The following is a 27,864-nucleotide window of genomic DNA, read 5'->3' on the forward strand; positions in this document are numbered from 1 at the left end:
GCTCTTTGCTGATTTCAGGAGATGTCTATGAGTCTGTTTTTGGTGCTTGGTTATGATATGAACAGTGGGCTGACTGACTAGCTAATTAATCATTTATGATGAGTTGATTAAAGTACAAAATACCCAAGTAGAATCTAGACCCAATTTGTTTATTGATGGCTTGCACGTACAATAATCAATTAGATGTCAAGTCTCTGCTCTGTGGCCAAGTGGGTGTAAAAGACTATGTAGGAGACTTCAGCCTCAGCTCTCCTCAAAGCCAGTTTTATTACACAAACATCAGCAGATTTATCCAGCGATGAAGCATGATGAATCGTGCAAATAGGAAGAACATGGGGAGCTTTTTCCTGAACTTGGTCCCCTGCTGATTATCCAAATTCTCTTTTTCATGCAGGATCATAGTCTTTGCCCGTATTGCAAGCCTTGCATGCGTGTGCTCACTACAGCCTCAGAATCCCTTTCAGCTGTCTGCACGGGCAAGTCTGGAATACTTAATCGTTTTTTTTTCTTCCAAATTTTGTGACTTCTGAAAATTTTCTCCTTATATCCCGGTTCAAAGGTTGAAAAACTTTCTCTGAAGAACTAGACAGTAAATATTTTCAACATTGTGGACCTGTCTCTGTGGAAACTACTCAACTTTGCCATTGTAGTGCTAAAAGACATAGCTAATACCTAAATGACCGGTTTGCCTGTGTTATGAATGAATTTTATTTACAAAAACATGTGGTGAGACAGATTTGGTCCACAGGCCATAGTTTGCCACCCCAGTTTTTGTGTGTAAGATGACACTATCTTACACACTATCTTACACACATCAATCCTACTGTCTGCTTCGCTTTATCCTTTTCCAGGTCACATCTATCAGTTGTAAATGTACTTACAAATTTCATTGTATAAAAACAGTTCTTTCTTATATTATCCATGTATGTTTATAGTAAAAGGTGAAAAATCTATAAATTATGTAATAGACATCTGTAAGATATCCACTCATGATTCTCACGTTCTGGAATACATGCCTTTATGTAATTTCTTTCCACGTTGTATCAGAGTTGAACTATGTGACCAATGGAATAGAGTGGAAAAATATCACTTCTGAGCTAGGTCATAAGCATGGATTCTTCCTCTTTGCTCTCTCCCATATCACTTGATCTGGGGTAAACCAGCTACCATATCATGAGCAGCCCTGTTAAAAGGACCACGTGGCGAGGAACTGAAGCCACTTAGAGACAGCCAGCAAGGAACTGAGGTCTAATTCCCACAGCCATGTAAGGAGCCTCCTTTGCAGGCCTAGTCAAGTCTTCAGATGACGACAGCCCCAGCCGACACCCTGAAAGCATCCTCCTGGGAGCCCTGAGCTGGGGCCATCCTGCTAAGCTTTTGAGGAATTCCTAATGCTCAGAAACTGTGTGAGATAGTGCCCATTTATTCTTTTGAGCTTCTAAGGTTTGGAGTAATGGGTTGCACAGCAGTGGATAACTAACACATTTTGGTACCAAGAAGTAAGGTACTGTCGTAAAGAGAAAAACATGTTGAGCTTTTAGAGTGTTTTAAAATTGGAAGTGGATGAAATCCACCAAAGGATGGGTAAGACTAAACCTTCTAGCAAAGGCTACCGGAAAGTGGAAACATGCTGTTGGAAACTGCAGAAGGTAATATTCTTTCTATTTAGTGCCATGGTGTTTAGCAACACAGTTGTGTATAGTTTTGTGGAAGGGAGAAAATGTACTTAATGAATTTGGAGAAGTATCTAAAGCCATTTCCTGTCAGAGTGTGGAAGATCCTGTCTGATTTCTCCCTGCTCCTTTATTACAATGCTATAGAACACACATAAGCTAATAGAAAGACTTTTCAACGAAAAGGAGACAGGGCTTGTGGCTTTTAAATAAAAAGGAGCCAGAGCTTGCTAGTTTTGAGATAAGTGGATTCTTCAAATGTCAAAAAATGCTACAATTTAGAAATAGATTCTGATCAAAGACCATGTCCCTGGTGCTCCTGAAAATAATGGTCTAAAAAGAAGGTTTGAATGTGCCTGTAAAATTTCTTGTTAATATTCCAAAAAAGCAGAAATGGTGCCTCAATTCGGTCAAAGGATCTATAAAGGGTGAACTTTACAGATTGTCTTAGTCAGACGTTACAGCTTCTAGGAAGCTTTAGGGCCGCAGTCCCCAACCCCTGGCCCTGGACTGGTACGAGTCCATGGCATGCTAGGAACTGGGCTTCACTGCAGGGGGTCAGCAGCAGACCAGTGAGCAAAGCTCCATCTGTATTTCCTGCTGCTCCCATCACTCACATCACCACATAAGCTCTGCCTCCTGTCAATCAGTGGCAGCATTCGATTCTCATGGGAGAGAGAACCCTACAGTAAACTGCGCATGGATACATCTAGGTTTCGTGCTCCTTTGAAAATCTAATGCCCTATGATCTGAGGTGGAGCTGAGGCAGTGATGCTAGCAGTGGGGAGCGGCGGCAAATACAGAGTATCGTTAGCAGAGAGATTTGACTGCACAATAAATGTAACACACTTGAATCATCCCCAAACCATCAGTCTGTGGAAAAATTGTCTTGCATGATAGCAGTCCCTGGTGCCACGAAGGTTGGAGACTACTGCTTTAGGGCATTGTCCCTCAGGGGTTTCAGCAGAAGTTCCATGTAGAGAAGCTCAAAAAGATTTATGTGTCTGGTTTTTGTGAATGGAATGAACCCCCAAAATAGTCATAGGAGATCCCAAAACATTTTAAGATGATTACATCACTAGAAACATGGCCAGCTTAGAATGAATGGGACAGAGACAGTAAAATAGATAAATGCATACATACATACATGTCTACATATATACGTACATAGTTTTGGTCCCCTAACTTTTGCAAACAGAAGCACACTAAGAAAACTACAAAATCACAATTACGTGCTACCTTAGCAAGGTTGATTTAGAGGGCAGAACCAAAAACCTCTAAGGTGGAACTAAGAATTATAAAGAGTCATTTTGTAGCCAAAGTAAGACTAAGTCCTAACCAAGGAAGTCCCATCATTTTCTATGCTGGCTTTTAAAATTACTGTACATCAGTGACTACGTGTGTGTGGATGAGAACATCTACCTCTCCCTTTTTAATAAGACTATCTACTGAGTTTGTTTTTGGGGATGTTGAGTGTATAGGGAAAGAAAATCTCTAGCATTATTTATTCCACAGATTTTCAGATGAACAGAAATTTTAACTCAAGAAGCTAAACTTAAGGAACTACACTTGATGAGCTTCAGCCAACCTGGCCCTGACAAACTTCTGGACTTTGAGCTGATGGTGTAATGAAATGAGATTTTGTGAGGTGGGGTAGGTGTGCATTTTGCGTGTGGGAGGGACATAAATTATTTGGGGCTAAAGACTCTCATAGACAGCTTCCTAGATGCTCCGAATGATGCCTGCCTCTAGGAGGCCAACCCTTTAGAAATAATCAGCCACATTGTATAAAGATTGATCAGTATGACCAGTAGAATAAGGCAGAAGTCATAGCATGTCTCTCTTGAGGCTAGATGATAACAGACAGTGTGTGTTCTGCCCTTACCCTTTCTCAGATCACTTGATTTGAGGGGAGCCAGCTATCCCATTATGAGCAACTCTATGGTGTGATCCATGTAGCAAAGTACCGAGGCCTCTCGTGAACAGCCAGCAAGGGACTGCAGCCTCTACTCAACAGACATGCGAGGAGCCTTCTTGGAAGCAGATTGTCCAGCCAGCGTTAAGCCTTCAGACAACTGCGTCCCAGCTTGCATGTGACGGCAACCTCATGAGAGGTCCTGAGCCAGAGTACCTCGCTCAGTTGCTCCTATTCCTGATGCTCAGAGACTGTGTGATGTGATCAGTATTTGTTGTTTTAGGTTAATAAATTGGAAGCTAATTTGTTCTGTACAGTAGTTAGCTAGCAAAAGGTATTTTATCATCCTGACCCTATGAATAGAGGATATTTGAAAGCCCAATACTAAGCCGGAATTATATCTCCTTCTTTGAGGTTCTGTTGTTATAACCACTATGAAATACAAAGCAAATTCTTCTGTCAAATTGATGGTTTTTTTAAGTCCTCTATCATTGTATAATCCATGAGTGTCACTTTGTTCTCCTTGAAAACATCCTTCCAGGAGCCTCTATCCACCTGCTGGTATTGAACTGGCTCCTCACAGATCTGATGCACACATTGTTCTCATGAAATTTTTCATCATTGATCTCCTTATTTACACTATTTCACTGATAATAGCTCACCTCTTTATATATTTTTCACTGAAAGGAAACACAAAAAAGTATACCAATCTTAAATGTACATTTAATTCTTAACCTATGTCTACACTGATGCAATCACCACCAGATTATAATATAGACTGTCTGCCACCACCAAGACTATCTCATGTTGCTTGCTCATTGATACTGTCTCCCCTGTTCCAAGAAAACCACCACTTTATTTCTAAAAACATGTATTTCTATTGCCTGTTTTTCAATTTGTATAAATGGAAAGTTAGTATACATGATGTTTGTGGCTTCTATTTTTTTTTTTTTTTTTAAGACATGGTCTTGCTCTGTTGCCCCAGCTAGAGTGCAGTGGCATTGTCACAGCTCACTGCAACCTCAGCCTCTTGGGTTCGAGTGATCATCCTGTCTCATACTCTTAAGTAGCTGGAACTACAGGTGCACACTACCATGCTGGGTGAATTTTTCTACTTTTTGTAGAGATGGGGTCTTGCTGTTGCTTAGGCTGGTCTCAAACTCCTGGTTTCCATCCATCCTCCCTCTTCGGCCTCCCAAAGTGCTAGGATTACCGGCATGAGCCACCGTGCCTGGTCCATGCCTTCAATATTAAGTGTTATGTCTTTGAGATTCATCCATATTTTTTTGTGTGGCAGTAGCTCATTATGTTTATTGTCATGTATAATTATTAAGAATATACCACAGTTTGCTTATCTATTCTAATGTCTTTCAATATTTGCTTTGTTCCACTTTTTGACTATTATGAATAAAAACAGTATGAACATTTTTGTATATCTCCTTGTTGGACAGATGCCCTGATATATTTTGAGTATATGCTTAATTATTGAATTTCTTAGCCATAGGTTGGCATATATTTAGTTCCTTTAGATAATGATTTAAGCCATTTATAAAAAGTTACTTATAAAATTTATTTATAACCTCACCAGTGGTTTATGTGAGTGTGTTACTCCACATCCTTGCCTACACACATTATCATTTATTTTAATCTAAAGACCTCTGGATGATATGTGTTTGTATATAATTATACATTTAATGTCCATTTCTCTAATAACTAATAATGCTTACCCCTAATATTTTTCATTTTTATATCCTTTTCTATGTAGAGCATGTTTTTTATGATTTTGGGTCATTATTTATTTTGAGTAGCTTAATTGCAGTATGATGGATACAAATAAATTTCACATACTTGGGCTGGAAGTAGTGGCTTATGCCTGCAATCACAGCTGTTTGGGAGGCCAATGTGGGAGGATTGCTTGAGGTCAGGAGTTTGAGACTCGACTGGGCAACACAGGAAGACCTTGTCTCTACAAAAATAAATAAATAAATAAATAAGAAAAATTAGCTGGGTGATGTTGAGCACTTTTTATATGTTTATTGACCATTATTCTGTCTTTTATTGAAAAGTTTCTGTTCATTTCCTTTGCTCATTTATTGATGGGGTTGTTTGATTTCTTCTTGTTGATTTTTTTAAGTTCTAGATAGATTCTTGTTATCAGCCCTTTATTGAATGTGTAGAGAGCAAATATTTTCTTCCATTCTGTAGGCTGTCTATTCACTGTAATGATAGTGCCGTCAAATTGCACTAACTGATCAACACTATGGTGCTCACATGGTAATAATATTCTCCAGCGATTAGGGGGTTGTGGGGGGTAAACTCACAACAAATGGATGCGGTGAGCATTGTAGAGGGGAAGGGCATGCCTCTACTCCTCACTTGGGTGAGGCAAAGGTATAAAATGTAACCAAAACGTTTGTACTCTCATAATATCCTGAAATTAAAAAATTTAAAAAAATTAGCTGGATGTGGTGGAATGCACCTGTAGTCCCAGATGCTCAGGAGGCTAAAGCAGGAAGATTGTTTGACACCAGGAGTAGGAGCCTTCAGTGAGCTATGATGTTGCCACTGCAACTTAGCCTGGGCAACAGAGTAAGACTGTGTCTTTGAAAAAAATAAGTAATTTGATGTATTTCCATATTTATACATATGTGAAACCATTATCTTAACAATATAGAGAACATATGTCACCTCAAAGAGTGTCCTTTGGCCCTTATGTAATACTTTCCTCTCGCTCCCCATCAGAGTTATGTGTTACACTGTATTCTGTTACTGTAGACTCACATTGTCTCATGTTTTATAGAAATAGAATCATACAGTGTATACATCTGTTGTATGGATTTTTCACTAAGCATAATTATTTTGATATTCATGTTGTTAAATGTATTAATAGTTAGTTCTTTTTCATTTTTGAGTTTTCTTATCCTTAAACAAGGTATATGTCTTGTATCTGAATATTCTTAAATTGCATTCAGCAATGTTTTGCAGTTTTTAGCATGCAGGTCTTGTACATTTTTATGAGAATTCTCCCCAAGTATCCTATTGTTTTTTAAGCTATTATAAATTGTAGTTCCATAACACCAGTTGGGTATCGGACAGAGGTGGGGGCTGGGGAAGGGAATGGCTGTATACTTACTTGATGAGTGCGCTGTGCACTGTCTGGGGAATGGACACACTTGAAATTCTGACTGGGGGGTGGGGGTGGGGGGAGGGGATGGGTGTATACCTACGTGATGAGTGCGATGTGCACTGTCTAGAGAATGGACACGCTTGAAGCTCAGACTCGGGGGGGATGGGGGGGCATTGGCAATATATATAACCTGAACTTTTGTACCTCCTTAATAAGCTGAAATAAATAAATAAATAAATTGTAGTTCCAAATTTCAGTTTCTAAAACCTTCATTGCAATTATACATATATACCCAATTGATTTCATATGTATCTTTTGTCTTGCAACCTGTCTACACTCACGTATTTTAGTACTATTTTGTAGATTCTATTGGATTTTCTGCAAAGATGAACAAAGACAGCTTTATCTCTTTCTTTTCAAAACTGAAAGCCTTTATTTTTTTTCTTGCCTGGTCACAGTAGCCAGAACATTCAAAACAAAGCTGAATACCAGTGGTAGGAGTAGACATCCTTGTTTTGCTATTTATCTTACAGCATAAATATTCACTTTTTCATCTTTATACTTAATCTTAGCTGTAGGATGTTCATAAATGGCCTTCAATAGATGGAGGAAGATCTCCTTCTATTCCTAATGTGATGAAAATTTTTTATCAGGGTGGACATATATCTTTACCAAATGCCTTATTCTATCTCTATTAAGATCATATCCTTTTTCCCCCCTAGTTTGTTAATATGTTGATTTATTTTTTAATGGTAAGTAACCCTTCATTATTGGGATAGACCTCAGTTGTTCATGATATGCTATCCTTTTTATGTATTTTTGCATCCACTTTGCTATTTTTAAATAATTTATTTTATTGCAGTAAGAACACATGAGATCTACCCTCTTAACAAATTTTCAAGTGTACAATGAAGCATTATTAAAAATAGGTACAATGTTTTATGGTAGGTCTCTAGAATTTGTTCATCCTGTATAATTGACACTTTATGCCCAGTGTTTAGCAACTGCTGATTTTATCCTCTCTCCAACCCTGGCAATCATACTTTATGCTATAATTCTATAAGCTTGACTACTTGAGATACCTTATATAAGTGGAATCATGCAGTGCTTATCCTTCTGTGACTTGCTTATTTCACTTAGCATAATGTCCTCAAGGTTCATCTATGTTGTTACATAATTCAGGATTTTATTTTTGAAGGCTGAATAATATTCCATTGTATGTACAAACTATGCCTTGACTCCTGTGGACTTTAGTGTGCAAATATCTCTTTGAGATTCTCATTTTGCTTCTTTTGGATTAATACCCAGAAGTGGGATTGGTGGATCATATGGTAAATCTATTTTTACTTTTTGAGGATTCTCCATACTTTTTTCCATGGCAACAGCACAATTTTGAATTTCCACCAAAAAGTGAATAAGTCTGATTATATCCTCATCAATGCTTGTCTTTTGTTTGTTTGTTAATAGCCATCTTTACAGGTGTTAAGTGATATCTTTTGGTTATAATTTGCATTTCCCAGATGATTAGTGACATTGAGCATCTTTTCATAGATTTTGTGATCATTTGTATGTTTTCTCTGGAGAAATGTCCATTCTGTCTTCAGTCCATTTTTCATTTGAGTTATTTGGGTTTCTGTGATTGAGTTGTAGCAGTTCCTTACATATTTTGGATATTAATTCCGTATGTGGTGTATGATTGAAAATATTTTTTCTCATTCTGTAGGTTGTCTTTTCACTTTTGGTTGTTTCTTTTGGTGTGAGAAAGCTATTTAGCTTTGATGTCGTCCCATTTGTCTACTTTTTCTCTTGTTGCCTGTGCTTTTGGTGTCAGATCCATGAAATCATTCCCAAAACCAATGACATAAAGGTTTCCCCTATGTTTTTTTCTAGGAGTTTTACAGTTTCAGTACTTACATTTAAGCCTGTAATCCATTTTGAGTTTATTTTTGTGTGTAGTGTAAGATAGGTGGATAGTTTTATCATTTTGCATAGGGATATCTATTTTTACCATCATCATTTGTTAAAGACTGTTTTTTCCCCATTGAGTGGTCTTGGCACTCAAAGATCATTGAAGTAGATTCACAAGAGTTTATTTCTAGGTTCCCTATTCTGTTTAATTGGTCTATGTGTTTGTCTTTGTGCCAGTATCATACTTTTCAGTTATTGTAGCTTTGCAATATATTTTCACGTCAGGAAGTTTGAAGCCTCTGGCTCTCTTCTTCTTCCTCAAGATCAGTTTGGCTATTCAGGGTGTTTTGTGGTTCCATATAAATTTTAAATTCATTTTTTCTAAGTCTGTATAAAATGTGATTGAGATACTGATAGGAAGTTCATGTAATCTATAGATTACTTTGTGTAATATGGACATTTTAACTGTATGAAGTCTTCTGATCCATGAAAATGGGAGCATTTTGGTATTAGAGGAAAAGTTATGTCTGTTCAAATTTTCTATCTCTTTATAATTCAGTCTTAGTAGATTATATGTTTTTGTGGATTTATCCATTTCTTCCAGATTATCCAGTTTGTTGGCTTCTAATTGCTCTTAGATGTTTCTTATGGTCCTTTGTATTTCTGGGGCATCAGTTTCAATATCTCCTCTTTTATTTCTGATGTTATTTATTTGAAGCTTCTGTCTTTTTTTTAATTAGTTGTGCTAAAATTTTGTGAATTTATTTATATTTTCAAAAACTAATCTTAGGTTTGTTTACTTTTGTATTGTTTTTCTTTTCTATTTTATTCATTTCTACTCTAATCTTTATTGTTTCCTTCATTATGCTAAATTTGGGCCTACTTTTTTCCTTTTATTTTTTTAGTTCTTTAACATACAAAGTTAGATCATTTTAAATTTTTCTTCTTTAATGTAGGTGTTCATTACTATAAACTTCCCTGTTAGTTATACCTTTGTTCTATACCATAAGTTTTGGTATTTTTGTTTTCATTTATTTCATTCCTTTAAAATTTCCCTTTTGGTTCATTCTTTGATCCACTGGTTGTTCAAAAGTATGTTGTTTAATTATTACATATTTATTAATTTTCAAGTTTTCTTTCTGTTGGTTTCTAGTTTCCTTCCTTTGATGTTTTCAGAGATATTTGGTGTGATTTAAATCTTCTTAATTTTTTAAGACTTCTTTTATGACCTAAAAAGTGATCTATCCTGGACAATGTCCCTTGTGCCCTTGAGAAGAATGTACATTCTGATGCTGTGGGGTGGAATGTTCTGTCCATATCTGTATTTGATGTGGTTTGCAGTGTTGATTTAGTCATCTGGATCTTTGTTGATTTTATGCCTGAGTGTTCAATCTATTATTGAACGTGGAGGATTGAAGTCTCCTACTATTTTTGTATTTCCATCTATTTCTGCCTTAAGTTCCATGAATGTTTGCTTTATACATTTAGATGCTCTGATGTTGGGTTCATACATATTTACAACTGTTACATCCTTCTGGTGAATTGACTCCTTTGTCATTATATAATGTCTTTCCTTGTCTCTTTGTGACTGTTTTTGAACTAAAGCCTTTGTTCTGATTTTAATATAGCCATTTCTTCTCTTTTTCTTACTCTTTTATACTTTTTTCTTACTCTTTTTCTTACTTTCTTACTTACTTTCTCTCTCTCCTTCCATCCCTTCACTTTCAGTATATTTGTGTTCTTAAATATACTATGGATTCTTATAGACACCATATAGTTGGATTCTTTAAAAAATCCATTCAGCCACTCTACATCCATTCATTGTGGAATCTAATCCATTCATATTTAGAGTGATTATTCATAGGGAAAAGTTCATTATTGCCATTGTGTTAATTGTTTTCTATTTGTCATGCAATTCTTTTTTTTTTTTTTTTATCAAGTACCTCTTTTTTCTTGATTTAAATTTTTCCAGAATATTTTGGGGCACAAGTGCTTTGGTTACATATATTGCTTTGCACTCACTGAGTCAGAGCTACAGCATGCCCAACCCCCAGACAGTGTGCAGCACACCCGTTAGATATGAATTTACCCATCCCCTCTTCTCCCCCACCTGCCCAACACCTGATGAATTTTACTTCCACAGATGCACATAAGTGTTGAACAATTAGTACCAATTTAACGGTGAGTACATATAGTGGCTGTTTTTCCATTCTTATGATAATTCACTTAGTAGAATGGACTCCACCTCCATCCAAGATAATTCAAGAGGTATTAGTTCACCATTTTTATGTTTTATGGCTGTGTAGCAGCACTTGGGTTGTTTCCACATCTTTGCAATTGTGAATTGTACTGCAGTGAACATGCGAGTGCAGTTATCTTTCTCATAGAATGATTTTTTCCTTTGGGTAAATACCCAGTAATGGAATTGCTGGATCAAATGGTAGTCCTACTTTAGTTCTTTGAGGTATGTCCATATTATTTCCATAGAAGTTGTACTAATTTACAGTCTCATCAGCAGTGTATGAGTGTTCCTATCTCTCTTCATCCACACCAATATTTGTTGTTTTGGACTTCTTGATAAAAGCCATTCTCACTGGAGTTAAGTGATATCTCATTGTGGTTTTGATTTACATTTGCCTGATGGTTAGAGATGTTAAGCATTTTTTCATATGTTTGTTGGGCATTAGTCTGTCTTCTTTTGGAAAGATTCTGTTCATGTCCTTTCCACACTTTTTAATGGGATTGTTTAATGTTTTCTTGCTGATTTTCCTGTATTTTATATAGATTCTAGTTATGGCCTTTTTATCAGATGTGTAGCATGCAAATATTTTCTCCCATTCTGTAGGTTATCTGTTTGCTCTCATAATAGTTTCCTTGGCTGTGCAGAAACTTTTTAATAAGATCAGTTCCCATTTATTTATTTTTATTGTTGCTGTGATTGCTTTTCAGGTCTTCTACATAAATTCACTGTCTAGGCCAATATCTATAAGAATTTTTCCATCATTTTCTTCAAGAATTCTTATGGTTTTATGCTTTAGGTTTAGGTCTGTTATCCATTTTCAGTTAATTTTTGTGAGAGGTGACAGGTGAGGATCCTGTTTCAGTCTTCTATGTGTGGCTATCCAGTTTTCCCAGCACTATTTATTGAATAGGGATTCTTTTCCCCAGTGTATGTTTTTGTGTGTTGTGTGAAAGATCAAATGGCTATGTGAGGATGGTTTTATGTCTGGGTTCTCAGTCCTGTTCCATTGGTAAATGTCTCAGTTCTTGTGCCAGTACCATGCTGTTTTGGTTACTTGTAGTATAGCTTGAAGTATAATAGATTGATGCCTCCCAATTTGTTCTTTTTGCTTAAGGTTGCTTTGGCTGTACAGGGTATTATAGAATACCCTGTATTCTATAATACAGGTTTCCTATAAAGCATAGAATTATTTGCTCTAGATCTGCTAAGAATGATGTTGGTATTTCAATAGGGATTGCATTGAATCTGTAGGTCACTTTGGGTAATATAGCCATTTTAACAATATTGATACTGCCCATACATGAGCATGGTATGATTTTCCATCTATTTACATCCTCTGCATTACAAATGAGCAGTAGTAAAGTTTCTGATATACATATCTATATTTTAATTATTATGTTTTATGTTGTGGTACATATATTTAGATATGATACATATTTATTTATATATTTAGTAATACCCATAAAAATGATCAACAGTATTTTAAAATAATTTTTTTTTTCCTGAGCGGTAGCTCTAAACTTTGGTCTTACATATTTAGTACCATGTTGTAAAGGGCTGTGCCATCATCCAGGCTTTGTTATTTCATTTATAGAGCACAGGAAAAGTATATTTAGCATATTACTTAGGGGCCCTAGGATTTTCAGAATGAAAATGAGCATTGGCTTCAACTTAAGTCTGCAGTTGCACTAGTCCCTAACATGAGAGCCAATCTGTCCTTTGAAGCTTTGAAGCCTGGCATTGATTTCTGCCCTCTAGCTATGAAAGTCCTAGACAGCATCTTGTCGAATTTTAGGCTGTTTTGTCTACATTGAAAATTTATTATTTAGTATGCAATTTTGGCTAGATCTACTGGATGACTTGCTCCAGCTTCTGCATCAGCACTTGCTGCTTACCTTGCCATCTTTCCTTATTGTCCTGAACCAGCCTCTACTAGCTTCCAGCCTGTCTTCTGCAGCCTGCTTGCCTCTCTCAGCCTTCATGGCAGTGAGGAGTTAGGGCCTTGCTTTGGATTAAGCTTTAGCTTAAGGGTTGTGGTTGGTTTGATCTTCTATCCACACCACTAAAACTTTCTTTACCTCAGCAATAAGGCTGTTTTCCTTTCTTATCATTTTCGTGTTTGCTGTGGTAGAACTTTTAATTTCCTTCAAACTATCCTTTATATTCACAACTTGGCCAGCTGTTTTGTACAAAAGGCATAGTTTTCAGAATTTCTAGGCTTTCAACATGCTTTCCTCACTAAGCTTAATCACGTCTAGCTTTTTATAAAAGTTAAAGATATACAACTCTTCCTTTCACTTGTACACTTAGAGGCCATGGTAAGGTTAAATTTATTGGCATAAGTATAATCTTGTTGTGTCTCATGGAATAGGCAGGTCTGAGAAGGGGGACAGAGACAGGATACGTAGGTCAGTGGAGCAATCAGAACGAACACACACATTCTTCTTAAGGGCACAGTAGTGATGCCTTCATAAGGTAAGTGCAGTTATAGAAAACCTTAGTTCTAAGGAGATAGTCTCTGATCCACCACCATCAGAGACTCCAGCAGCTACCATCTTTAAAAACTATGGAAAAATTCTTGGAAACATTTGGGAACCAAAATAAAGCTAACATGCAATGATTGAAAGCTTTGCTGGCAACAATAGAAATCTTAGGAGACCTCTAGTTAATCTATGTGCTCAATTCAAACAAATAGGCTATCAAACCTTACAAAACAATGAATACTGTAAGTAGTATTTCAAGTCTTCCAAATAAAGTCAAGAGTCTAGATAGCCTCCCTTAATGAAAATAATTTAAAATTAAAAAGAGACTCCATAAAATAAAATTTAAAAATGGCACATGTGAAATATTTAAAGTTGACTCTTTCTTTCTTCAACCCCCAACTCCCTTTCTTCTTGCTGTCAGCCCTCCTTCTATCTGCTCCTAAAACTCTTGTTTTTCTACCCAGAAAGTTTAGTGCTTGCTGCAAATGTTAACCTTTGTTTTTCTCTGTTTAAAAGCTCCTGTACAATGCCAGCTCCTCGGATGGGACACAGCTACTTAACCAAACTGATCTATTCACAGAACTAAGAGACTGAATAAGGAAGATAGGGAACAAAATGTTGAAATTCACTTTTTCTTCCTTGTTTATCCCAGTTTGTTTTTATTTTCCCCCCTCAGTTCTTTGTCTATCTCTAACAACCTCTACCTCAAATGTCTCCAATACTATCAGCCCATTTTTTAATATATAAAACTTTTTAGTTTCAAAGTCAGGACTAAAGGAGATTAGAAATACTTTACCCCAAAATATTAAATATATTTCTTTGACATAGTTTAAAATAGCTGCCATAAACCTTGCAGGTAAAAGTAACATTGCAAAGCTGTCTTTTGTGGGGGAAAATGTACATCTGTTAAAAAATGCAGCCAGGTCTACCCTTTCCTGATTTTGAAAAGATTAACTTTGAGTAAGACACCTTTAAAAGCCTAGAAAGAAAGATTTGCCATCTATTCTCTCTGAGGGCTACTACCCACAGGCCTTCATTTACATAACAAGACCATCTTTTGCTAACTAGTCAAGGTTTTTCCATTCTCCCCTAAAATCTGTTTTTCTGCTTTCAAGCCATAAATAATCTTTAATTTCCTGTTTCCTTCCACCTATGAGAGGCACAAGAGGCTTTTAGACTTTTGTATGCAAAGGGTCCTGTTACAGCCCAGCTGAGTCCCCTGCCCACTACCCAGTGGAGGCCAATGGACTGAGACAGCAGGGGTCACAGCAGAGAAAATGTTTATCTCCCAAGGCACCAAGTGAGGAGATGGGAGTAATTTCTCAAATCCATCTCCCTGAGAATTTGGGAGAAAGGGCTTTTAATGATAGTTTGTCTGGAAAAGGGCCAGGCTATTGGGTCTCTTTATTCATGCAGATTATCTTCTCAGGTGGCAGATTTCCTGGATAGGGGGTATCTAGGCTGTTGGATCCATTCCCACACCTCTCCACAAGTTCAGTTGCTATCAGAAGGTCCGCTCAGAATGCAGAGTCTGAGAAATAATTCAAAGACCAGTTTTAGGCTTTATAATAGCAAGATTATCTATTATTATATATAATATAATATAAATCTGTTATTATTATCTACTATCTAAGATTATCTATCTTCTGTACAAGTCTTTGTGCTTTAAATAGCAATGGTATCAGCAGAAATGGTGGGGGAAGTACATATCTTGTACCTATCAGAGAGGGTAGTGTCACTAGGCAGTAACCTTATTACAGCAGTAAGGAAGTTAGGCAACAATGGCTGGTTAACTTCTGGCTATATCTATACTTTTATAAAAATCTGACTTTGATTACCATTTATACCTTATGGCTTTACATTATTTTAATATGGACAGTTTTGTCAGGTTTCAGTCTGAAATGTTGGTTATTAGTGTGCTCATAGCCGAAGAATACCAGACACACCAAAGTAAGGCAAACACCGAAGTGAGGGTTATTGAGGAGAGAAAGATGGGATTACAGAGCAAGAGCAAGATATAGGTTTACAGGGTGAGATTCATACACCACAGATGACTACTGGACCCATTTTCGCAGCAAAGGGAGAGCAAAAGGAAGGGATCAAAAAGGAATTGGCTATGGGCTGCAGATTGTTTTATAATGCTCGGATTGGTACCTCCCTCTTGGTTCAAACGTCACCATGGAACCCCTTTGATTGGAGAGTCGGGAGCTATATGACCTGAGTCTTACTGTGCATGCAGATCTCCCATGAGCCTCTCTGAAAGCCCATTTGTGGGGGTGAATCACAGCAGCACCCACTTTTGTCCCTAGGAGCCCCATAATCTCTAGCTAACTACCTAACAGTTTCACTTCTGTGAAAAAGCTGGAGGGGACAGTCACCAATAAAACCATACAGTTTTAAAGGTGATTAAAAATGGTTGTTTATGGCAGGTGGTTTTACTACAGAGGACTGCTCATATTTTCTTTTTGTGTGTGCTTCTAGATATAAAAGATGTGATTTAAATACTTAGAGCAATTTCTTTTTTAAAAAATGTATTATGAAAGCATTGTGTGGAGTTATCCCATGACATCTCTTCTTATCAAATACTTGGCAGGCATTTGTCCAAGAGGCTGAATCAGAAGGAGGAGGACAGATGTTTGCAGGAGGAGGAAAGAGATTTTACTTTGCAAAGGAGGAAAGATGTTAGACCTTCTCATCTCAAAATCCAAATTTCCTTAACATAGGCAGAAATACAGAGCTTTTAAAGTGAGGGTTCTCAGCTTCAGGCAATTACTGTAGTTAACTGTTCTAATCCTTCATCTGTGCCAAAGACAAAACCTAGTAACTCTACCAGCTGCCCACCTGGGGGGCTGGTGTCCCTGGGTGTTTTAACAAAAGACTTAACCTGCCTCAGGGATGCAGGCCATGCTACAGGTCTCAAAATGAGTGGGGAATGTTTTAAAGAGACAGAATTTTTTTTTTTTTCCCTGTTACATATCCCCCACTCTCAATTTTATCCTTTCATATCTATGGTAGGAGGTGTGATGTAGCCATCGTTGCAAAATAAAATCTCTTTCCTCATCCCCCAGACACTTGTCCTCCTCCTTCTGATTTGGCCTCCTGGACAAGCACCCAGTTTTTGGTAACAATCTCTCTTTTTCTTTTTTGGAGAGCCAAGATTTAGTGTTAGCTATATTAATACAGTTGGTCTTCTTATAAGTCAAATGAGAATTCCTATGACTTCATGTTGTCTTAACATCCATTTTGGTCTTTCTTCTAACATTCCCAAACTTCTTTTTAAAAGGCTTAGTTTTTTATCTGTCTATGCTTTGAAACATAGACTGCTACCCTGTTTTCTCCAGGAGGGCTTGGGCTGTATGTAAAACAACTAAACTCCAAATTGTTTTATTTTCAAGGACATGGTTTAAATCCAGCTGTTTTGCCAGTCTCGTGGTTGGAATTTTAAAATCAAAGCTATACAATCTTAATTATATTTGATTGTATCTTTATATACACATATGTATTCGTCTATTTTCCATGGGACCATATTAACTTATATGTGTATATTCATACAAGGAAAAAGCTGGCCCAAATGCCTTTCAAGTTCATGTGACTTTAATAATTTTTAACGAATAACGATAATTTTAAAATCATTGGCAAATAAAATTAAAACATCTTCAAAATTTTCACCTGAACCTGTTGGTTGGGCAGGTCAAATAAGTCTGTTACACATTTTAAGGTCAAGTTATGTATTTGCTGGGTTTTATACTAAAATTAGGATTACCAAGAACTAACATTGTATTTAATATATGTAATTAAAACTACCAGATATAAATGAAACCACTGTATATATAAACTATATCAAGAAAATAAGATTTGGTTTTGTAAAACAAAAACATAAAAATTTGGTTTTTGTGGAAAAAATAATTTTGCCTAATTTAAAGGTTTTAAAAATAGGTTTAAATTAAATGACTAAAATTGATAGATAAAACTAAATGGATATACATTAAGGAAAAATTTGGTAAAAATTTTAAAACTTAGCAATCATACTGGTCAAATTAATTAAGATTAAATAGATTTGTGTTTAAATTTTTATTAAAATTAGCTTTACTATTTCATACACTAACGCAAAAATAAAACATTGATTTTCTCTTTTAAACAAGATTTCAAGTAATATTAATAGAGATAGTAAAGATTTGTATTCACTCTTTTGAGTAAACTACAAAACACAAGGGAAAGAGACAGATATTTTAGTTTGTCTTTATTAGGTCTTCTTTACTGGGAAAACTGAGTCTCCTCTCTATTAAAACATAAAATTTTTGCCCTTTATAATATTTAAATTATTACTTGTAATACATGACTATTGTATCATAGTAACCTATGATCTTGTTTTATGACAAGTGTTTTAGACCTTTGATATTTGACAAACTTAATAAAATCAAAATTCTAAATTCAGTGTTTTTGCCCACAAACTAGTTTTTTTTTTTTTTCTTTTTAAATACTAGAGCCACTGAAAGAGCAAGCAAGAAACATTCAGCTTATTTGGGGTGTTAAAACTATACAGGAAGCAGTGAAATATGAAATGGTGTTTAACTTTCTTTGGGTTATATTTATATAAACATGTTTTTAATATATATCCCAAAATTGTATGAGCATCCTAAAATTATGATATGTCTTGATGTATATTATCAGTAATAATTATGGATATTAAGTTAAATTTTTATGTGCCCCTAAAAAATTTTTGACCGAATTACTTTGTCCTTTTCTCTTTAACCATGACAATTTTAAGACTTTTGTGATCCACAGACAATTATTTTTTTACTTTGATTCTTCTGAAAAAGTGATTTTTAACTGACTAAAGTCCAAAATTTGCTTCTTGAAGGAAATTTATACAAAGAATTCTTGCAAGTATTTTTAAATAAAGGTGCCGGTGATAACTTAGATCATACCATTTGAACTCAGAATATTTTAATTGAAAAGATGATGCACCATGGGTATTATTAACCGAACCTGAAACAAGACAAAAATTAATTACATGGAACTAAACCAGTTTTGTTAATGACTTTTTTTTAAACATTACCGATTCTTTTTGTATTTTGTTTTCCAAAATTCCAAAGAATTTTTTTCCTTCCTTTTAGCTATTTATCATTGATAACGTATATTTTTGTAAACAATTTGAAACATGCATTTTTCTCTCTAGTTGATTTCTCCAAAATTTGCAAACTGTTTGTAAATATTCTCATTTCATGGCAATGTAATTATTTGCATAAATTCAATAAGAATCTGTTTTCTTTTCTAACAGGGTAGAATTAGAGATGCTTGTTATTGTAGCAAGGCTTTGACTGGAACAGCATATTTTCAGAAAGGCCCAGACTGCTGTGAAGTATTAGGTTGACTTTACAAGGCCCATAAGAGCTCTCTGGAAAAATTGTCCTAATATCCCATCTATAACGTTTCCTGATGTGTCGTAAGCAAAGAATATCACTTTCTGACAAGCCCAGGTACCCCAAGTTACTTTGGGACCTTGAGAAAAGAGGAATTTACCCAGTTCACACAGGTCTCTACAGGTAGTTATTAATAAATGCTTGGCTGAGCTCAAGGGGCTTTAAGTCTAACCTAAGATTCCTTATGGGAAAAAAACCCAGCAAAGCCAATTTTTTAAAAAAGAAAGCCTATATGACCTATGATTAACAATTGTTACTGTGTTCTGCAAAAGTTTAGTTATAAATTTCTAGGTAAGTAAAAGACTTCACTGTTCAGATCTTAAGTGGATATTAGTTTCTTTTCCCAACTCTTTGCTCAGTTTCACGTTATTTTAGTTATTGAAGTCATCACTTGCTTGGAACAAGGGCAGGAGTAAATTCCAGGGGAGGAAGGTGGTGGTTGTCTGCGTGGACACGAGGGGAGGGGAGGACATGCAAAGTGAGATGTCCTTTTGGAAGAAAATCTAACTTTTTAAAAACAAATTTATATAAGTGAAGCTTGGCATTTCAGTGTAATTTCAATCTGGTTTCTCTCTGCAGCAGATTCTTAAAAATGTTTTGTGTGCAAAGTGTATTTGGGATGTGTACAGAATAAATGTAGGACAGGCAGTGTTAATATGGGAAAGGGAAGGAGGTATGCAATAGAAGTTGCTTTATTAATTTAGCTGCTAGAGGAGGCCATTGGAGCTTAACACTGTTGAGTGATCCTGGGAAATGGAAACAATGTTGCTCGACTATACCGATGCTATCTCCTGAGATTTGTTGTTTGAGGCCCATCCTGGTGATCATTATTCAGCACTTCTGGATGGCCGTGTGTGATAGAAGCAAGGCTTTCGGCAGTTATGGGAGGAAAAAAAATCCTGTAATGATGCACATCCTAGTTGGCCAATAAATATCCCAAGGGGCATGGGCAGGGCAGTGCTGGCCTTGACTGCAAGTCGAGATGAGTGCGAGGGATACCGTGTGTGAAACCCATTCAGCTACCTATGTACAAATGGAATCAAAGGAGCCACCACAATTGGCAATTCAGAAAGAATAAAGGGAGGGGTTAGACATACACACACACACACACACACACACACACACACAGCTACATATATAGGAAATTTATGTATGTATATGTGTAGGTGTGTGTTCAGTTTTTTTTTTTTTTGTTTGTTGTTTTTTTTTTGAGACACAGTCTCCCTCTGTTGTCCCTGCTAAAGTGCAGTGGTTTCATCATAGCTCACTGCAACTTAAACTCCTGGGTTGAAAGCGATCCTCTTGCCGCAGCCTCCTGGGTAGCTGGTATTACGCATGTGTGCCACCACGCCCGCCTAATTTTTTTTTTTTTTTTTTTTTTATTTTGTGGTAGAGACACTCTTGTACAGGCTAATCTCAAACTCCTGACCTCAAGCCATCCTCCTGCCTTGGCCTCCCAGAGTGCTAGTTTTGCAGGTGTGAGACACTGCGCCTGGCCTGTTATTTTATTATTGACTTCAGCCTGGAGTTCTTGGATCAAACATGTGTTTGCTGGGTTTTTACTTCAAAGTCAGTGAACTCAGATTTTAAAACAGGACAATGATTACTGTACTCTCACCAAACATGGTTCTGAAAACTGGGAATAATGTCCAAATAATGGTGGCCCCAATGTGTTGTCAGTGTAGCAACAATCCCTACTGTATATTCTATCATAAATTCGTGTTATCTCAAAAGAAAGTTAACAGCAAAATCCTAAACTCTTATTTAGTTGAGGCAGTTTTACATGGGGCAAAAGGGAAGCGAGATCAGATAGCTTTCTGCTAGTTCAGCTTTTTCCAACACTAAAACTGAAAAAAAAAATAGACTTCATCTAAGCAAAGGATCATTTATAAATCACCTCTCTCAAGTAAGATTTGCAAACCATCTGGATTAAGTTGTTTTCATGTTTATATTCTCCAGTAAGGATTTCTCTTTCAACAACTTTGGTGGTTCAATGAAAACAGCTCTATGCACACAAAGCAAATTAATAAGATGGAAAACTTTTGACATCATGGAAACTGAAAAATCAAAGTAGTTCTTGTTTTTGTTTCTTAATTTCTATTTTTTTGTTGCTTATTAAAAATCCATCTTTTACAACCAGGTTTATCAATGGTAATAGCATAATGCTTAAAAATAAACACTATAAAATGCAAGAAAAACTTATGCAGGGGTCAGCTTTTATATAGGGATGAATGGTAGATTGCATTTCCAAATACTAAATTGTAGATCAAAGTCTCTCCTATCAAGATTATCTTATTATGTCAATTTGTTCCTGAAATTCCCCCTAAGAGGATTATTTTTCTAAGAACCTTAGAAAAAAAGTGTAAATTAAAGTATCACTATGTTATCTGAATAACACTCTAAACAATTATAATAATTAACATATTAGTAAAAATAAGGAGTCTAGAGTAGCTAATGTCATGTTCAAGGGACTTTAAAGAAATGGACAGTCAGGTTTTAAAAGGACCTTGTAAGGTTAACCTGAATGAGTCACTGAACTGTTGGTTTGCATTAGCTAAGGCAGTTTCAGAGCACGTGTGTGTGTGTGTGTGTGTGTGTGTGTCTGTGAATGTGTGTGAGTGTACATAGAACAGTAATGGGAAGCCTCTCCATTCTTCCTTTTGAACTTTGCCCTCCATGGCTGGGTTAGTGCAGCAGGGATGACAAGCACAGAGTGAGGTATGGGGATACCGACTTAGTGACCTTGGGCAAGTTACTTAGTTCTATGGGCCTCAGTTTTCTCATGGGTAAAATGAAGACATTTATATATCTTCATTTTGAGCCCATTTTTAGCAAATAAATGAGCTAACATATGCCAAATGCTTTAAACTGTTTTAAACACAACGTAGATAGAAAAATGGCTGTTATTACTGAAAGAGGAAAATTATGCATACAATTTTATTATACTAAGCAACATTTACCTTCAGTTTGTCCATTTGTTCGGGTTTTTCCAAGGAACTTTTTAAGATGACTTTGATGTTCAAACATTAAAAAAAACAATAATAACAAAAAACCTCCGCCTCACCTTTTTTAGTGCTGGTCAAAGTGTTATCATTGCAAAAGTACAGTGAGGATTTCCTGTGTTGTGGTTCCTGGAACACTTAGAAGCTTGTGATTTTATTGCTTTACTGCTTCATGCCATCCAGACATCTCTCACCAATAGATGACTCAAGCGCATCATATAAATACATAATTTTTCTTTCTCTTTTTATGTTAAATTTCTTCAGAGTCAACATCCAGCTCAGCTCCAATGACCCAGCACCGTTCTTCCTGAAAAGCGCACCGTGTCTTCTCTGCGTTGAGCTGTTGAACTTGGAACGTCATTTGTCATGGCAGGTATGTGTGATCCCAGTCACAAAATTAAAAAATAAAAAGTAACCAGAAAAGATATTTGGTGGATTGGCTAATTTGGGGGCAGTCCTTTAAGAGAAAAGCACATGGTTAGCGGCGGATATGTTTACGTTTTTCATGGATCAGCATTTCGCACATTCATTTTATTTTCCTGATTCTTGATTCTGTAACTTAGATGATTTTGTGAAACTTTTCCAACAGGTTTAAAAAGTGGCTTCTGACAGGGATACCTTCAAATTCTGAATGAGAATCAAACTTGTCTGGTTAAATCATGAGCAATGAAATTCTGGTATAGATATACAGAATGCCAAATATTAATGACACAATGCTTAAAAGTTTTTAAAATTTATTCTTCCTGTTATGACATCCAAAAATTATACAGATTAACAGTTTGACACATTGTACTATTGTTAGCAGCAGCATCACTTCTGGAGAGTGTGCTAATGTTAATGTCGAATCTCCTAATGTTAAAATGTTTCAGGGAAAAAGTCTTTAAGCAAGTAATATTGAGCATGAGTAAATGTAATGTTCTTAGAAAAAAAGATTTTTTTTGTATCATAATTCAATGTACTGTGATATAAACCCAGGTCCCCAAGAAATTACCCATATTTTGTTTGTAGAACCAGTCATCACACCAAGTCCAGAATGTTCCTGTGACTTCTCTTCCCTATGATACCTCAACAAGCCTATGAGAGCTAGACATTTATCAGAGCAGAGCCTGTGAGATTAGGAGAGGGCACACTCCTAAGTAATCTTATTGTGGCAGTGACAGATTATGTGAAATGAAAGAGTCTGGTCCTAGGCCAACTTTTATTTGATTTCTGACTTGGATACTTACTAGCTTTGATACCTTGAGAAAGTGACATTATTATTGGACTCTATGTTTTCTCATCTACCTAATGGGAATCATACTATCTTATGATTTTGTTGAGAGAATACAAGTAAATATCTGTTACATAAGCCCATGGAACACAAATTGTTGCCTGTTGATGTCTTCTTAGTCCAGATCTTTACGCTTCTCAGAAAATCTAAAAAATAGATGGCAAATGTAGTTCATTGGGACAGAGCTGGCAGAGAAGAAAATGTATGTATAGATAAGCACACTGAAGAGCAAGGTACTCTGCATAAAAATGTTGATATTAGGTGAAGTCTTGAATGGAATGTCTTCATTTTTCAATGTTTAATTGACAAAATGACTGTATTATGAAATGAAAGAACGTTTTGGATCCTACATCACTGATTTCTGTTTTTAAGAACTTCAGCTCCTGCGTTTGTTTTTTAAGTCATTATTCCATTTGTCTTTCTCTACAGTGTCTCAGACCACTTGTTGGAGGTTGATTTCTGGGACCTTAGGAGTCATATGCCTTTTATTGATGGCTGCTTTGGGAATTTTGTTGAAACCTTGTAAGTTTTTCTAGACAAGTCCAAGCAAAAGTCAAAACTTTAAGGAAATAATTTAATAGTAAATGTTTCATTTCACTAATGTGTAATGTTTTATTATTTTATAAACCTATACCTCATTAAGCAAATTTGTAATCATTTCTTATGGCATATACTAAAACAGATACTGAGCCAACGTCCTCTCGAGGACCCAACAAGGAACTCCAGGAAGGTAGGTTAAACAGTTTCCTATTTTTTAAGCTTCCTATAGGAGCAAGATGAAATAAATATTATAGTTGGTAATAAAAATTTGCCTACCAATTGTCAGATAGTATCATTTTCTTGTTTTCTCATGTAAGAATGATTAAATTAAATTGAATGTGTATCATTTAGATATTAACAATCAGGAAAATAGTAGCCTGAAATGACATATATTTTCTGTATGAGTGTTCCTGATTAAGTAACAAATAAAAAATAAACTGCAGTAAATATTACAGCTAATCCTAATTACTTGTGTTTGTGTATAAGCTATACTTTCCTATCTCTTAACCTTTATTCTGCTGCTTCTTTGACTCAGAATATAGTGCACGGATTTCTGCAATTCCAAACCTTACTTATCCAGTGAATGCAGCTCAAAGTCTAATTTTTTAAGTGTATTTTTCCCCAAATGCTTCACATGTTTCCTTATCATGTTCTGTGACCATAGAGTAGTACTTCATTTATATTTTTTTATCTTATTTCAACACTTTCACCACACTTTATATGGCAAAGATTTGTCTACTGTATGTATGACTATAATTATTGTGCGTAAGTAGTGTTGCAAACATTCACTGATAAACTGTATAATCAGACCTCAAGCTAATTAATTGGTTTATCCTCCTTTTTGTGGTCTCCAATCCAAATACTAAGTACTAACCAGGCCCAACCCTGCTTAGCCTCCAAGATTATCCTCCTTTTTGAAAAATAAAATATCCAAACCTATATCAGCATTCTGCCAATGTACCATATTCTTCCCTCACTAGGAAATATGCTAAATATTTTCCTCCTTTAACTCTCTCATCTGGTTAACTCCTATTTGCACCTCAGTGCTCAGCTTTGGGTCACATCTTCTGAAAAGTTCTTCTAACTGCCCCCCACCCCATATGCTACTATGTGCTATATTAACATACTGAATTTCATTTGCAAACTCATCTAAATTATTCTTATATATAGTTAATAAAAGATTAGAAATTATATAATTCTAGATCTGTCCCTGGAATATAATCTCCATAAGGAAAAAGTGTCATATATAATCTGTTCACATTAATACCCACTGAACAAAGAATATTTGTAGAAAAAATAAATAAATATACATTATTTTTGAATAATTAAATTGCACTGAAAAAAATTTTAAATGTCCAAAGTCATTTGTGATGTTTTATTTTTTCTGTTAGGCTCTGATTGCTGTTCTTGCCCAGAGAAGTGGGTTGGGTACCGATGCAACTGCTACTTCATTTCTGGTGAACTGAAAACTTGGAATGAAAGTAGAAATTTCTGTGTTTCTCAGAATTCCAGTTTGCTTCAACTTCAAAACAGAGATGAACTGGCATGTACTTAATTCTGGCTTCCTACATTTCTTTGATCTAGAAAAATATACTATCTAAATAAGCTAAACACTTTCATTCAATCGTTAATCAAATAGTAAATGGATAGTTATTTTTGAACTAATGACCTATCAATTCCATGTACCTTGAAACTGTCATTTTGAAACCTATATTAAAATTCCTCAAAGATTTACATCATAGGGATAAAGATTAAGATGAGTGCCAGATAAAGGACAAGAAACTTTTTAGGGAGAATTCAAAGAAGAAATAATAGGTTACTAGTATGGACTTTGTAATTTTTAGTTCTTTTAATGAAATTTATAATTTCTCTTATAACTATATCACTTTTGTCGTCTTTCTGGAATGTAATATGAAACCAGTATGGAGAGTAAAATCATAAAACTTACCCAGTTCTTAAGAAAAAGTGAACAATTTCTCCAGCTGCATCTAGCGTCTGTGCTGAGTCTAGATTGTACCCACAAGATTTAACCTTCAAGTTACTGCTAATTTGGGATCACATTTGATCATTTTTTTTCTTTTTTATTTCAGCCTACTATGGGGCTATAAATGTTTAGGTTACATACATTGCCCTTGCCCCACCCCACGTTTGATCATTGATCCCCTGTGAAGGAAATGTACCAGGAAAACTATCTCCCTTTATGGAGTTTCTCATTCCTTTAAGAAGTGAGATTTTGTGATATTTTTCTCGGTAAATGAGTGGCCTTGCTCAATGAGACATTTCAGGATGTGACTACACCTACTAAGTTAGCAGTTAAAAATCATGTGTTTGTATGACGGACAGGGTGAATCTTATTCTAAACACTGATGTTCTTAAAAGTATGCTGTACCTAGAATAGATTATTATCGGGTTAGTATGTTTGTTTCTGGCTCCAAGCAGGGTTTTATGCACTCCAGTCAACGCTTTTACTGGATTGGACTCTCTTACAATGAAGAACGTGGGGCCTGGCTGTGGGAGGACGGCTCTGCTCCTTCCTGGGATCTGTAAGTTTCTAGGACCCTTTTTTGATCTTTGTGAATTTATCCTTAGATCTGACAAGGAAAGGCAGCATCCTGGAGCACTGAAGCTAAAAGCACCTACCTAGGGTATGAGAACACAGGAAAAAGAGAAGGTGCAACAGAAATAACAATTTTGGCTCCATCTAGAATATCCAAGTTTATGCTCAAGTGACATGAAAGTTGGTGAGCTTGTGGTCATGACAGAACTTTTGCCATATGCTTTATTTTGCCCTAGTACCGTACTTGGAGGTATATGTGCTGGTACAGATAGATGCTCACAAACACAGGGGCAGCCAGAGAAAATGGTATATCCATTATTCTCTTCATTCTGGTGGAGCGCCATATTCTCAGCATCTTCTCATCTTTTAAATATTCTGGGCTTATTTTCTGTATATTTGTAAACTTTGAATCTCATTTTCATTCATAAATGTGGGATTTGCAGCATCACACAATGTCAAACTTTATGTTCTGGTTTGGTTCCCTAGACTAGATCAGCCGATACATTTAAAACAAAACAGAAGTAAAGCATTTCATACATCAATCTGTTACTGACAACAGCAAAAACTAAAAACTCCCTGGCCTCAATGCTACTGATTAGTAAGGGAATAGCTGAGTGTTTTATGGTATTGTACTCTAGATTCTTGAGAAACGTGGTTATTGAAAGAAAATAATAATGATTCAACATGTTAATATCTGACTTAAATGCTTTTAAAATTCTATAGTTTAATAAAAAGATCACCCCCGAACATCTCACTTCCTTTTCCCATATGTTAACATTTTCTTCTGCATTACAGATTTTCATCACTTGAAACTCCAGACCCAAAGAACTGCATAGTGTATAAGCCAATGAAAAGTACTGTGGATGAACCCTGTGAAAGAGAGAATCATTACATCTGTAAAAAACAGCTTAAGTGATTCTTGGGACAGAGAGGTGGGGACTACAGATCCAGGATTACTATGAATAGTATCCTTACCTCATATTATTACTATTAATAATTATCTATTTCTTAGTTGTGTAAAATGTTTCAAACTATCTTATATAATTTTCATATATTTGAAGACATATGTTTTAAAATTGATGAAATTTGTACACCTGTACCTGAAATTATAAAGCGTAAGATAAATTTTTTTTTTCATATTTTAAGTATTTATTATAATTTCAAATGTAGTAAATATTCCCTTATAAACAAAAGCTCTTTGGTATCCTTGACATTTTTTTTTTTTCCATATTTTTTTCCCCACCCCCCCTTTCCCGAGTCAGCACCTTCAAGTGTTACCACTCCCCAAACGGTGCGCAATGCACTAATTGTGTAGGCATACCCCCATCCCCTCCCCCACCCCCCACCTCAGTCTGATGTCCAATTGGTGTCGTTCCCAGATTTGTATTTAGGTGATGATCAGGGAAACCAATTTTCTGGTGAGTACATGTGATGCTTGTTTTTCCATTCTTGGGATACTTCACTTAATATAATGGGTTCCAACTCTCTCCAGGAGAACCAGAGAGATGTCGTATCTTCATCATTCCTTATAGCTGAGTAATATTCCATGGTATACATATACCACAGTTTACTAATCCAATCATGTATTGATGGGCATTTGGGTTGTTTCCACATCTTTGCTATTGTGAATTGTGCTGCTATAAACATTTGGGTACATGTGCCTTTGTTACAGAATGACCTTTTTTCCTTTGGGTATATGCCCAGTAATGGGATTGCTGGGTCAA

General features: G+C 35.9%; 1 protein-coding gene across 1 annotated transcript; it reads left to right on the forward strand.

Annotated features, from left to right (window-relative positions):
• Nucleotides 1-1,580: 1,580 nt before the first annotated feature.
• LOC138396822 (natural killer cells antigen CD94-like) lies at nt 1,581-27,056 on the forward strand. The gene is made up of 9 exons (XM_069490496.1): nt 1,581-1,649; nt 3,633-3,766; nt 22,038-22,146; nt 23,201-23,276; nt 23,473-23,565; nt 23,726-23,773; nt 24,975-25,126; nt 26,023-26,126; nt 26,936-27,056. Exons 1-9 carry the CDS (start codon nt 1,581-1,583, stop codon nt 27,054-27,056), a joined length of 906 nt encoding a protein of 301 aa, XP_069346597.1.
• The last annotated feature ends 808 nt before the right edge of the window (nt 27,057-27,864 follow it).

The sequence above is a fragment of the Eulemur rufifrons genome, chromosome 16, assembly GCF_041146395.1.
Source record: "Eulemur rufifrons isolate Redbay chromosome 16, OSU_ERuf_1, whole genome shotgun sequence".
NCBI lineage: Eukaryota > Metazoa > Chordata > Mammalia > Primates > Lemuridae > Eulemur > Eulemur rufifrons.